Source organism: Pseudorca crassidens, chromosome 13 (genome assembly GCF_039906515.1).
Source record: "Pseudorca crassidens isolate mPseCra1 chromosome 13, mPseCra1.hap1, whole genome shotgun sequence".
Classification (NCBI taxonomy): Eukaryota; Metazoa; Chordata; class Mammalia; order Artiodactyla; family Delphinidae; genus Pseudorca; species Pseudorca crassidens.
In genome coordinates, this window is record NC_090308.1 from 15,685,719 (window position 1) to 15,700,829 (window position 15,111).

General features: G+C 40.8%; 1 protein-coding gene across 14 annotated transcripts in view; it reads left to right on the top strand.

The window, feature by feature from the left end:
* Positions 1-15,111, top strand: part of LRP11 (LDL receptor related protein 11) — a 71,059-nt gene that overhangs the window by 27,024 nt on the left and 28,924 nt on the right. For all 14 annotated transcript variants that reach the window (XR_010933622.1, XR_010933620.1, XR_010933621.1 and 11 more), the window contains exon 6: positions 13,561-13,656. Coding sequence is in view for 10 of the 14 variants with exons in the window: in XM_067701781.1 (XP_067557882.1) it covers positions 13,561-13,656 (96 nt within the window). In the remaining 4 variants the exon portion in view is untranslated. The remainder of the gene's footprint in view (positions 1-13,560; positions 13,657-15,111) is intronic.

Consider the following 15,111-nt stretch of genomic DNA (forward strand, 5'->3'; position numbering starts at 1 on the left):
TTGGGCCAAAAAGAAAAAAAACTTGACATTTTCTCTGATTATTTATAGTAAGGAACACCTACCAAATACGTTCATACATACGTACATATATACATACTCCAGAGGTATCAATACATTTATTTGTAAATAAGTTAGAGTTTAAAAGTTTCAACACCTATGTTAAGGAAACTAATGCCCTAAGTGTTAAATTTCAGGTTATTTTGAGGCGAAGCATCATAACCCCTACCTATTTATGTAAATCCTGTTCACACCAAACAAGTGAATGTGAAGAAAATATTGTATTATGTTGAAATGGTTGCATGTACTAATATCTCAGTATTATGCCTCCGGTTTAACTAAATCTATCATCTTTTGCTTTTCTAAAAATATTGCTAATAATATTTTAAAATTCATGCATACTCCTAAAGCATTACAGGATTCTATTGTTTGACAGTTTTTTACACATTTATATTTGCATGATTGTATGACATAGGAGACAGAATATAGGTTATCACATTTCTGTGTGCTTTTGTGAATGTGTTTCAGTACTCAAACTCTGCATACATTTTACTGAAATAATCTGTCACTGTTTCAATAACTACTTTATGAAGCTTTTCTGTTCATTATAGAAGATACAGAAGTTGCAAATAATAAAAAAGAAAATGACTTAAAATACCACCCCTTTATTGATAACAACTTTTAATATTTTGGTATATTTCCTTCCAATCTTTTATCTACTTTGTAGATTTTATTTTTTTATTTTTTGTTTTTTTTCACACTTTACAAAGAGCATCCTTTATTGTGCATAAAAGTCACTGAGAAAAATAAGGATCAGAGTCACTGGGATTTTCAAAGAGGTGAAATGCACATAAACATAAAAAGGAAGAAAAGCCATCAAATATGGTCTAATATTTCTGTTCTTTAGGAACTATTCTGTTTCTGTCCAAATCAAGAAAGCTACTCTAAAAACACTTAAGTAGGGCTTCCCTGGTGGCACAGCGGTTGAGAGTCCGCCTGCCGATGCAGGGGACACGGGTTCGTGCCCCGGTCTGGGAAGATCCCACATGCCGCGGAGCGGCTGGGCCCGTGAGCCATGGCCGCTGAGCCTGCGCATCCGGAGCCTGTGCTCCGCAACGGGAGAGGCCACAACAGTGAGAGGCCCGCGTACTGCAAAAAATAAATAAATAAAATAAAAATAAAAACACTTAAGTAGTAGACATTTTCGTTCCTATATATATTATGTTCTCAAGGCATTTTGTCTTGTTTGATTTAAATTATTGACCATATCATGATGTGGTCAAAAACAGACATATTTCTATTTTGAATTTTGAAAGTTAGAAAGGTCAAATAATTTTCAAAAAGAAACAGGTCAATACCAGAGTCAGGGCTCATAATTAACATTTTACTAATTCTCTGTCTCAAAATTTGACCATGAATGTTATCCATTATAAAATTTGAAAAAAATACAATTGCCTTAGGTTGTCCTATTTAAAAGTTAGATCACAAAAATGACTTGTAAAAATTGAGCATTGAGGATGAAATGTAAGATAATTTTATTTCTTCACATTTCTGCTCTTATAAGAGTCATCTAAAGTGAGTATTTCTACAAGTCTCCATTCTGACCAGGGCACGTATTCTGGATAATGTCTCTATACATATATCCACTGTATGGTTGTATAACTTACTATTGATTTAGCATTTATTTAAATGTAAGCAATAAAGTACTTTAAATTGTTATAGTCAAAAGAAAATCAATAAGTAATCACCAAAGAAGAATATCTGTTCTACCCCCTGAAACAATATATTGTCTATAAAATGTATTTATGTTAGAAATCGAAAACTTGAGATGCTCTGTCTCTTCAAAGCTTCCTGTAAAACAAATGTATTAAATTCTTACTTATATTTCCCAACACATGTGCATGCTCACATATAGATGCACATACAACATACAGATGCACATACAAACATTCAATAAGTAAAGGGAAAAATCACCTAAATAATCACATAAGAAAGATCTTTTTAAAGCCCTCAGAATGTGTACTATCACTATACAGGTTTGTGATTTGTTAAAAATAGATCTAAATTCACCAAGTATGCAAGATAACTTCATGATCAGTCTTCAGAATAGTTCTTAGAATTTAAAATTTCCTATAAATAAAATGACTTACAGATCTCTTTGTTACTCACATCACTCTGTTATTGGTCAAATCAGTCATACAGTCAACTGGGTCATTCCATCATTGGATGACTTGAATAATTTTTTTTTTTTTTTTTTATACAGCAGGTTCTTATTAGTCATCCATTTTATACACATCAGTGTATACATGTCAATCCCAATCGCCCAATTCAGCACACCACCACAACCACCACCCCGGACTTTGTAGATTTTAAAGTGCTTCAATACAAATATGTCTACAAAATATCCTACAAAAGGCTTTTCTTTCAGACAGTTTAGGTTAAGCGCCCTACAGATGCCTGCTTTTGTTTATTCCTTGCTCGTACTGCCACCTAATGGGAGAATTTTGCCACTCCTTCCAAACCTTGGGATTTGTTTGACTCCATTTTCTCCATATGGAATGTTTGTATGGAGAAGACAGTCACCTAAGAAACAGAGTAAGGGGAGACCAGGTGTTTTGGGCAGCAGGGATGAAGTTGACAGAGAGAACAGAGTTCTCGGAGGCCACGACGGGTGAACTCTTGCTCCGTCACCGTGGACGAGAGGCACACATGAACTTGAATGAATTAGCTGAAGGCAGAGTGAAGACCAAAGGCCAGTCTCCTTCGTTAGGTTCTAGTCATGGCTCTGCCTTTTGAACCCTGAGTAATTGCTTCATGTCTCTGGACCTCAGTTTCCTCATCAGTTAATAAGAGCTTCAACCAGATGACCCCTAAGGCCCTTCTAGCCTGGTATCTGTTTGGGGGAATATGAAACGCCTGACGCCCACGCAGGATTCCATCAGCCCTTGTCCATGCTAGATATTGCTCTGTGATCCCAGCTTTATCTCCTGGGGGTTGAGGACTCAGCCTCAGAACCCTTTTGCAAATAATGCTCCAGGCTGCCACCACCGGTTAATGATAGTTGACACCCAATCTGAAATATTTTTGCATCTCTATTTTTTTTTTTAATTTTTGGCCTTGCTGCATGGTGCAGCAGCATGTGGGATCTTAGTTCCCCGACCAGGGATCAAACCTGTGCCCCCTGCAGTGGAAGTGCAAAGTCCTAACCACTGGACCGCCAGGGAAGTCCCTGCATCTCTATTTTTGTTCTTTTTGATAATAAGCCTTTGACTTGGGCTATGAAGACGTAAAGAATGGAGTTTCACAGATGCAGAGAGATTAATATCCAGTTATTATTTATTCTATGTATTATTTTTCCTAATCACTAAAGTAATATGTATTTACTGTAGAAAATTTGGAAAATATAGAAAACTGTAAAGAAGAAAATTTAAATCATCTAGCAAAACTCACCATTAACATTTTGTTGCATTTTCTTCCAGTTACTTTTACTTATATACATACACACATACATTTATTCACATTTAACAAAATTAGGATATTATTTTTACAAAACTTTTATTTTTCTCACTTATGAGTATTTTCATATGTTACTAAATGTCCATCAAAAACACAAATTTTGAAAGTCCAGGGTGGGAATTCCCTGGCGGTCCAGTGATTAGGACTCTGTGCTTCCACTGCAGGGGGCACAGGTTTGATCCCTGGTTGGGGAACTAAGATCCTGCATGCTGCGCAGCACAGCTAAAATATTACCAAAAAAAAAAAAAAAAAGTCCAGGGTAAAGAAAGTGGGAAAGAAAGAATAGAACCTTTAAAGTGTTAGAAAGGGCTCCCACAACACATGGTTTCTGTTTGGACAACATCCCCCTTCTCCCTCCTCTTCTGTTATCCCTGAGACCACCAGACTGGAATCCCCAGCCTCCAATTTCATGTGATTTGAAATTATGTTATATTCAGCATAACATAGTAGACTTAAAATGCATTATTGTTTGTGACCTATGCCTGAGTTTTACAAGGATTATCAGCTAGTACAGTAAATATGAACAAGTTAATTTTTCTGCTGCTTCCTTCCCCCGCAGACTTGTGAGGATAAATAACACTTAACTCATTGAAGAGACGCTAAAGAGATACTAAGATTAATACTAATAATGTGTACAGAAAGTAATGAGATGCAGTTTTTCATGTATCACATTGGCAAAGGTGAAAACATAATAATAATGCTTATAAGAGTACAGAGAGGGAAATACTGGTGGTCCAGTGGTTAAGAATCCATCTTGCAATGCAGGGGATGCCGGTTCGATCCCTGGTCAGAGAACTAAGGCCCCACATGCTGCGGGGCCGCTGAGCCCGTGAGCCACAACTAGAGAGAAGCCCATGCACTGCAATGAAGAGCCCATGTGCTGCAATGAAGAGCCCATGCGCTGCAATAAAAGATCCCACGTGTGCAACTAAGACCGGATGCAGCCAATAAATATTTAAAAAAAAAAAAAAGAGAGAGTATGGGACTTCCCTGGTGGCGCAGTGGTTAAGAATCTGCCTGCCAATGCAGGGGACACGGGTTTGAGCCCTGGTCCGGGAGGATCCCACACACTGTAGAGCAACTGGGCCCGTGCGCCACAACTGCTGAGTCCGTGCGCCACAGCTGCTGAGGCCCGCACGCCTAGAGCCCATGCAACAAGAGAAGCCACCGCAATGAGAGGCCCACCCACTGCAGCAAAGAGTGGACCCCGCTCACTGCAACTAGAGAAGGCCCGCGCGCAGCAATGAAGACCCAACGCGGCCATAAATAAATAAATAAGACTTGACCTTTAAAAACAAATCTTTAAAAGAAAGAGTACAGAGAAGCAAGTCTCACATACTTTTGGTGGGGTTCAAATTAGTACAGTCTTCCAGAGGGCAGTTTCTGAAGCTTTGTGTGTATGCCTTGACCCAGTTATCCTGCCCTTGGGAATTTATGCCAAGCGTGTCACTAAGGATGAAGTTAAGGGTGTGTGCGAATATGCAGTTCCACCAGTGAACCCACACTCTGTCCTCTTAGAACCGTCGGAGCGGATCACGGCGTCGCAGCGGGGCTCGCGCTTCCTTGGGATGCAATAGCACAGTGGCTGCGCTGTTGAAGATGGTTGCAGTTGCAGGGCCTGTTCCTGCGTGGCCCAAGTCATCCATTCCCAAGGCTGTCTGTCCCCTTGTATGACCCAGCCGAAGGAAAGAAATCTGGTTTCCAGCTCTGCAGAGTGCTAGAAAAGTGGCGGTGTATCCACCTTCACACTGAATCTGCTTTTTTGTTTGTTTTTGTTTTCGAAATGAGAATTCACGTTCAACCCAGCAGGTTAGCCAGATTCTTTAAGGATCCGGATTAAGGCATGGAGTTAGTAGAACGCACAACCTTCTGTGTGGAGGTGAGGGTTTCTGCCTGCACGTTCTCGGATTCCCATGCCAAATACGCCAAAGCCTCGCTGTTCGCCTTATCTCTGGAGGTAATGAGCAAACAACTCCTACCTTTGCCTTACTATGGAAAGTATTTTATTCAGAGAGGACATTCTCACAAAGGATATTTAAAGGGATTTTTTCACATGCCCCGTATTTCATATTTTCATTCCGTTGAACTATCTTTATTCTAACTGAGAAACCATTTTGAAACTATATAGCAACACCTCTGGGAAGGTGGTTTGAATGTGTTGAAGTCTATTAAGCTGAATAGTCTATTATGTTCCAACATGGTGGCAGGAATCAACTGGATTCTCAAATGAATGGAAATCCAGCTAAAGGAAATGTACTTATCACAAATGAAGATAATCAGATGGTTATTTCCACAAACTTATTTTGAAGGGAGTCGTCCTCTTTTGTTGACCTACTCACTTGTTTGGACAATGTCATCTAATGAGCTATAATCAGCAGATGCCTTTAAGCATACGCAAGTATTCTGGGGCACTGAGAGAAACGTTGGTCTTGGAAGAGGCACCTCCTACCTTCTATGAGGTATCAGTCTAAAAGTCCCCCCTGTAGTGGGGACTACATAATTTTATTATTTGAAATCTATAGATGGTTTATATAGTAAATTCTGTTTTGTGACATCTGACCCTCTTGGGTCAGTCCCAAGGAACCACTTGGTTTTAAACAAAATGACATGGTTTATTTTATCTAGAAGTTAGTTGAATACCTCCAGCATTCTGCTAGGATTAAAATATTAACCTCCAGCCAAATACAAATATGTTCGTAAACACTGATAGTTTTCTTAGCCTGCCTCCAAGAGTGAACTTGGAGCTCCTTTAAACTAATTTTTGACAAGCTGTAGAGGCTTTTTCAAGGCTGCCTAGTACAAACAATATGAAAACAAGCAAAGAGAATGCCAATGAGTTTTATGACTGTAATGAGGCCTAAATAACATTTCCAGTATGAGCAGACCAACTGTCACTGGTTAGCTGTGCTCTCGTCCTAGGACAATGCAGAGCATTTCCTGAAGAGAGCTTCCTCTTACCTGTTTTGCAGACATGCAGTGTGGTCTACCAGTGAATAGTGAGAAAGGACAATTCTGTGGTCTGTGTTAGTTGGCAGGGGTCACAGGAAGCTATAGAACATTCTGGAAGGGAGGCCCATATAGTAGCCACTTTCCCTGCTGGTTTTCCAACTTCCCTTTGGAACATGCCTGCCTGTTCTATGGTGACTGAAAATGAAATTAAAATAGCTTCCATCCGGCTTCCAACTCTCTGTGAATGCATAGCTATGCATGATAAACATAACACAATAGATCATTCAGAAGAGGGGAAAAATAATTTCCTAACCCTTCTAAAAGGATCATTACCAAAATGAATTATTTGCATAAGTAAATGATGGAATTTTCTTGTTTTGTTCTGACTGCTGTGTTGGTTAGAGCCTACGATAGGATGTTTGGAGGTGAGGCATTTTTCTGTGTCATTCCATATGCTGATGTCTAGGAAGAGTGAATCAGGCAGTCTGGAAAATTATGGTCAGTTCCTTCAAAAATACGGAAAACAGAAATTCACATTTCAAATACCAAGATGGCAGGGCAAGTCCCCTAGGAAATTCTAGAGTCCATGACAGTTGTGTCTTCTGAAGCCTCCTGTGTACACTGCCCTCTCCTTAATACCTGATCTCTCCCAGATCCTGTATCACTGACTTTCTCTCCCCAGGGTATGAAGGCATTTAAGAAAATACTTTACAAATGTGACAACTGAAGATTCAAAATGAATTGTATAGTTTTTTAAATGAACCCATCTCCAAGGCAAGGTCTCCTTTCCAAGAAAAATTAACCTGTTTCTCTACTGCATCCCTAGTAGAGCCTTGTCCCAGACCTTCCTAAGGAAATGTAAATTTGTGATTTTGCCTAGATTTGAGTATTAATTTGCTAAGATATGAGTAAATAAATATGGTATCGACTATAAGTTCTCAGAGCTGTGACTTTGAGAGCAGTATGGTTCAGTGGAAAAGCTCCTGCTTTGGATCAGTCCTGGGTTCTAATTCCAGTACCACTGATTACTAGCAACCAGGTAATAAACATCACTGAACTTCATTTCCTTACCTGTAAGAGGATAATATCTTCTCACAGTGTCACTACAATGAGATATTATGTGTAAATATAATTTATGTCTCTCAGTAACTGCTAGCACTATATGAATTTTTGCTAGAACATTCAAGTCCAGTGGCAAGAGAGCTACAAGCCTATAAGATCGTTAATTCAAATCAAAAATGGAAACAGTGTAGGGGTGGTCCCATTCCTGAGTTCCTCTCCAGAATTAAGATGAACAATCTCTCATCTTCATTGGAAAGAGACAGAGGGGGGAAATGGTGAATGCAGTTTTAGGCATACCTCGTTTTGTTGGACTTTGCAGATACAGCATTTTGTACAAATTGATGGTTCATGGCAACTTTGCGTTGAGTAAGTCTATTGGTACCATTTTTCCAACAGCATTTGCTTACTTCATGTCTCTGTGTCACGTTCTGGTAACTCTTGCAATATTTCAAACTTTTTTTGTCATTATTATTATATTTATGGTGATCTGTGACCAGTGATCCTTTTTTTTTTTTTTTTTAGTTTATTGGGGGTTTTTTAAAATATAAATTTATTTATTTTTGGCTGCAGTGGGTCTTTGCTGCTGAGCATGGGCTTTCTTCTACCTGCTGCGAGCGGGGGCTGCTCTTCATTGTGGTGGGCAGGCTTCTCATTGCAGTGGCTTCTCGTTGTGGAGCACGGGCTGTAGGCGCACGGGCTTCAGTAGTTGTGGCACATGGGCTCAGTAGTTGTGGCGCACGGGGTTAGTTGCTCTGCAGCATGTGGGATCTTCCCGGACCAGGGCTCGAACCCGTGTCCCCTGCATTGGCAGGCGGATTCTTCACCACTGCGCCACCAGGGAAGTCCGATCCTTTTTTTTAGTTGAAGTACAGTTGATTTACAATGTTGTGTTAACTTCTGCTGTATAGCAAAGTGACTCAGTTATGTATATATATATACATTCTTTTTTTAATATTCTTTTCCATTATGGTTTATCATAGGATATTGAATATTGTTCTCTGTGCTATACAGTAGGACCTTGTTGTTTATCCATTCTATCAATATATATAAAAGCTTACATGTGCTCACCCCAACCTCCCACTCCATCCCTCCCCCAACCCCTCCCCCTCATCAACCACCAGTCTGTCCTCTATGTCCGTGATTCTGTTTCTGTTTCATAGACAGGTTCGTTTGTGTCCTATTTTAGATTCCATATATAACTAATATCATGTGGTATTTGTCTTTCTCTTTCTGATTGCTTCACTTAGTGTGATAATCTCTAGTTGTATCCATGTTGCTGCAAATGGCATTATTTTGTTCTTTTTTATGGCTGAGTAGTATTCCATTGTATATATGTACTACATCTTCTTTATCCATTCATCTGTCGATGGACATATAGGTTGCTTCCATGTCTTGGCTACTGTGAATAGTGCTGCTTTGAACATAGGGGTGTGTGTATCTTTTTGAATTGTAGTTTTGTCTGGATATATGCCCAGGAGGGGGATTGCTGGATCATATGATAATTCTATTTTTTGTTTTCTGAGGATCCTCCATTAGTGTTTTCCATAGTGGCTACACCAACTTACATTCCCACCAGCAGTGTAGGAGGGTTCCCTTTTCTCCACACTCTCTCCAGCATTTGTCATTTGTTGGCTATTCTGACTGATGTGAGTTGGTACCTCATTGTAGTTTTGATTTGCATTTCTCTAATAATTAACGATGTTGAGCATCTTTTCATGTGCCTCTCGGCCATCTGTATGTATGGCCAGTGATCTTGATGTTACTATCGCAAAAAGATTTCAACTCACTGAAGGCTCAGGTGATGATTAGCATTTTTTAGCAATAAAGTATTTTTTATTAAGGTATGTACATTGATTTTTTTAGACATGTGCTTTCGTACACTTAATAGACTACAGTATAGTGTAAAAACAACTTTTTTTTTTTTTTTGCGGTACACGGGCCTCTCACTGTCGCGGCCTCTCCAGTTACGGAGCACAGGCTCCGGACACACAGGCTTAGCGGCCATGGCTCACGGGCCCAGCCGCTCCGCAGCACGTGGGATCCTCCCGGACCGGGGCACGAACCCGTGTCCCCTGCATCGGCAGGCGGACTCTCAACCACTGCGCCACCAGGGAAGCCCTAAAAACAACTTTTATATGCACTAGGAAACCAAAAAATTCATGTGACTCAGTTTATTGCAGTAGTCTGGAACTGAACCCATAATATATTCGGGGTATGATTGTATTTTATATTTTTCCACTGGATGAAAGACAAGCCAGTTAATCTTCTGAAAAGAATTGGAGACTGGTAAATTTTGGTGTTGTTATTTCTGGCTCATTACTTTTAAAAAATTAGACATGAGTTCTCAGCCATGTGATCTTTCCACTTTCAAATTTATTACTGGTGACAGTACTCACTGAGTGCCCATCATTGTGCACTCCTGTGGTCATTACAGCAACCTAATGATGTGTGCAGATCATTACCCACATTTTTAGATGCAGACAGTGAGGCACAGAGGGTTTAAGACTTCAGACAAGGTCACACAGCTAGTAAATGATGAAGCCAGGATTTAACTTAACAGTCTTATACCAGCCCCAGCGGGAGGATAGCTTGTGCAGCAAGCCTTGCTGTGTGCTCGAGGACCTTCTGTCTTAGCTACAGAGCCAGGAAGCAGCTACAGCTCCATTGAGCCCTGCTTGTATGTACTTTCTGTTAGGGCATTAGAAACACAGAAGGAAGAGATCCATGAGCACTGGAGTAGTTGGATTGGCTACTTGTAGGGCTGTACTATGACTTTCTGGGCCCTAGGCACTTCATGGGCCCCTTCCTCCATTAAAAATAATAATAATAATAATAAATATGTATATATATACACACACATATATGTATGTGTGTGTGTGTAAAATTACTGTGTTGGTATGGAGATGAATATGACATGGGCTGGATTCACTATTATATATTTATTATTATTATATTCCTGTTTTTTGTGATTTTCTTTTTTTTTTTTGGCCACACTGCCCTTGGCAGTGAAAGTGCGGAGTCCTAACCACTGGACTACCAGGGAACTTTCCTGGTTTCTGTGATTTTAAAAGAAATTAAAGGGAATTCCCTGGTGATCCAATGGTTAGGACTCAGTGCTTTCACTGCCGTAGCCTGGGGTCAATACCTGGTCAGGGAACTAAGATCCTGCAAGCCTCTCATCGTGGCCAAAAAAAAAAAAAAAATTAAAACCTTTTTTGGGCCCCTAAAAGTAAAAGTGCCATGGGCTCTGAGCTCTGTGCCCGTCGTGCCTAGGGGACAGGTCAGCCCTGGCTTTGTGATGGCTGTAGGCATTCAGTCATGCTCCAAGGTATGGGTAGAAAGAATCTGAATAAATGGAAAGCCAAGATTTCAATTAATGGCGTGAGCAAATGGAATTGGGAATGAAAATAGCTTAAGCAGGGCACCCCAGCTGCCCACACTGGTGAGTGCTTGTCCGGGAGAGAAGGCAACATGGAGAGCCTTGAAGATTTGACCAAGGGATCTTGCACGGGCTGAGTCAAAAAGGATAATAACAGAATTTAGCGACTTCCGTACCCAAAGCTAGTTGAGAAGGAACAGTACCGTCCATGCTAAAGCTTTCATCCACCCGTGACAAAATGAGGAAAGTAAGCACAGTGTAGTGAGTTTTTTATAAGGCTAAATTTATTCGGTTTAAAGAACTATCCTTTTTATGTATTAAATCCTTCATGATTTGGGCTTTTAGACATAGCCTTACTTTACAATGAAGTGAAGGTGATAGCCTTAGTAAATGGTCATTTCTTTTAATATCTTTACTTGGCAAAATTAAAAATTGACAACCCTAAATTGGCCCCTAAAATTATTTTGAATTTTCATTGGTCCACAAAATCCGAAGGTGTTGAAGTCACCTCGCCATGTGGACAAGAGCCTAACTTTACTATGGCCCCAGTGCTACGCCAGCCCTATCATCTAGATTCAATATTCCCTGTCCCCATCTTACTGGGACACAGGTGTCCACAGCCTCAGGGGACAGTCACTTTCGTCCATGGACTGAGGAGCTCAGCCACAGTAACAGCAGTTCCCTGGCTGGCTCTTTCCCCTTTGGCTCCTCGATGGTCACTGTCTTCTTTTACAGTCTCACCCCGGATGTTCCTCTTCTTTTTCCTCCCCTCCCTATTTGGGAGGGAGTGGGGTTTCCACCACTACAGTAAAGTAGACAAGGGTAGAAATCAATTTGAAAGATACATCTGGTTCTCTAGCCTGCAGGAAATTGCTTATGCCTTACGCATCCCTCTCCTCGTTGGGCTCGAGTTTACGAAGGAAGCCCAAATTATTGGCTGTATTTAGGCTGGCACGCGTGGTCTTTTAGAGGCACAGTAGAATGCAGTGAACCTGCCGTGGCCTTGGCCGCGAGAAGCGAACATGGGCTGATCTAACTGCACTGATGCTGAGGGAGTGGGATGAGTGGCCTCTGCAGACACACTCCAGTAGGAATGTCTGAAAGCAGAAAGGCCAGGGACGACGCTCTTGCAGTTCCCGAGGCATAGGTGATGGAGACCTAAGGCTGCATGTGGCCGAGAGGCAGAAAAGAGGTCTGCCTGACGTGGTGACCAATGGGATGAAGGGCTGGGTGAAAAGGAGCATTAAGGATGCCGTAATGAAATAACTGTATCGACAGCCCCTTCTCATTAACAGCACTAACACGTGACTACAATGGTCATTTTAAACCATTGCTTTTTCTGGCTCTAGTAGGTATCTGGAATAACTCTGCAATTTTCCATTTTGCAGTTGATTTTGTGATCCTTAGTGAATTCATGTATACTTCTTATTACAAATTACCAAGGAATTTTAGGTGCTACTTTTGGTGTTTTTTTGTTTGTTTGTTTTTTGCGGTACGCGGGCCTCTCACTGTTGTGGCCTCTCCCGTTGCGGAGCACAGGCTCCGGACGCGCAGGCTCAGCGGCCATGGCTCACGGGCCCAGCCGCTTCGCGGCATGTGGGATCTTCCCGGACCGGGGCACGAACTCGCGTCCCCTGCATCGGCAGGTGGACTCGCAACCACTGCGCCACCAGGGAAGCCCTAGGTGCTACTTTTGAATAGTCTTATTTTAGTTGCAGGTGTTATGAACATTTCTGTTGATGCCATATGAGTAAAGAAGCTTTAATTATTTTTGTTTGTTTCTTCATAAAATTCCTCATGTCAGCAGATCATTTCCAGTTCCTTTCCATTAAGCACTATATTTTGCAAAAATCTCACTTGAAATTACACTACAGCCCGAGGGTAACTCCTTCATTACCATACTGTCAATATAATAAGCCCACAAATGCTATGAATTCCTAGATGGCAAATAGTAGAATGACACAGCCATGGCTCATCAGAACCTGAGATAAAAATCCTGAGATTTGATCTTTCTGTATATTTGCTCTCAGTAGTATAACTGAATAAAACAAGTAAACAGTTAACAACCTGTCATTAAATCAGAAGTGCTGGTTTCCACCAACAAGCAGTTAGACACACCTGAGTTTAAATCTCAGCCCTATGACCCACTGACTACTTGAATGAACCCAGGTAAGCGCTGAACCTCTCTGAGTCTGACCAGAAAAAAATGCAGCTGTTAATGCCTGCCAAGCAGCATTGAGGTAAGAAAGCGAAGTAGCATGTCTGAGTGCCTTATGTATGCTCACTGTTCATTTTCTAAAGGAAGACGTGTCTGGACTGTTTCTGCATTCCATGGTATAAAGTCCAAGTACCGTTGACTTCTCTAGCTGAAGTCTTTCCCTCCTTCTCTGGGTCGGGGAGGAAGTGCTGGGACAGTGTGCTTTTTCCCCCATCTCTGTCCAGTGGTTTTTCACTAGCCTCACACTCTGCTTTATTAAGTTGGTCACATTACTTATCTCGAGTTTTAGTATCAAACATAGGCCTGTGTTTATTGGAGAAATAAAGCCCGTAAGTCCTTTCTTTAAGTCCATCCTTAAAAAATAAATAAGGATCTGTTTTCATGTCTGTTCCCTGAAGTTTCTGATGTACCTTCAATATGTTTTATTTATTTTCTACAGATAGTGGTTCCTCAGGGAAGCACAGAAAAGAGGAAAATTATATTTTTGAGTCAAAGAGCAATCGAGGAGGAGGGGAACACCCAGCCCCAGAAGCAGGTAAACATTTACCTTGGAAATTCATTGCAGAGCAGAAACATTTACGGAGCCACATATCCTGTAGCTGAGGTTATTAGATGAATCTGCAAGAGTCCATGATAAGAACAGGGATCTGTGGGTCAGAAGAACTAGTATATTCTCATCTCCTATATCATACTTCATCTTGGGACTCTTGAACTAGTATCTTCACATCTTTGGACCTCAGCTTCCTGGATAATCACTACAGTCCCGTCCAGGTGTAACATTGTGTGGAACGAGTGATGCTCAGGACATAGTGGTTAAGAACCAGATGCCAAGGTTCAAATCCTTCGTCCATCACTAACTCGATGACCTTGGGCAAGTTATCTTCTCTCTCTGGATCTCAATTTCCTCATTGGTCGATGAACATAGTAACTATACCTGCCTCACAGAGCTGTTAGGGAGAATAAACGGAACGGTCATTATAGAGCATGTAGCATATCGCTTGGCTCATGCAATAAGCCATATAAATGATGGCTATTGTGATTGTTATTTGTGATCAACAAGGGCAGAGGTCTTAGAGTACCCAGTTCTCTCTCCAAGTGCTCCAGTGACAAAGACGGAAGACAACAGGAATGGTGAAAAGGTGTAGGTGGTACAGGGGATATTTAGTAAGTGGAAGAAGAATACTGTAATTTCATAATTTGGGTTATTTTTAACTAGAAAGAAAATACTTTCAAGATAGTCCTGTAGAAAGGTAAGTTTTAATCCTAAATCTCATAAACTAATTAGTAAAAGAAAATTTAGGAGAACAAAATATGATTATTAAGCTATGGATCTAAACATTGAGAAAACTTTCTTTTTACACTAGAAGTAGTCTTTGTAATATCTGAACAATAGTCAAGTATCATTTTTAAATAATAGATGGGTAAAATAACCCAGGTATCAAGTACCTAGGTGCTGTCCAGGCTGCTGGCCTGCTGGACTTAGCCTGTCCCAGGATGTTTGAATAAAAACACCCATCGCCTTTCGACATACAGAGAGAACCGGGCCTGCCCCTTACCCCCATGCCCAGATTTATCCAGAGAGCCTCAGTTCTGATTGCCCGGTGCCTGTCCTAATTGTTACATATTTGAGTGTCACTCCCAGTCTTAGGAACAGAATACCCAATTCATCCCCTTAGCTGGTTTCTAAGAAAACTATGGTGATGTGTTTTAGAAGGGGTTGGGAAATTTTAAATCTCAAATTACCTAAACTAAAGAACACTGAAGAAACTATGCCAACTGAGTATTTAAAAGTCAAGAATAATTTTCAGTATCCTAGCAAGTATTTTTTGGGAGACTTCATGTTCTTTGTCATCAAAGCATTAATCAGGAATCAGATTTGACAGTTCAGCAACCTCATATCTGACTTTGGCAAACAGAAAATTCCCCTAGATTGTATGCGGTTTTATTGTTGCCATAGCTGCCTCTGAGCCCCAGACTTGGGATTGGGGTC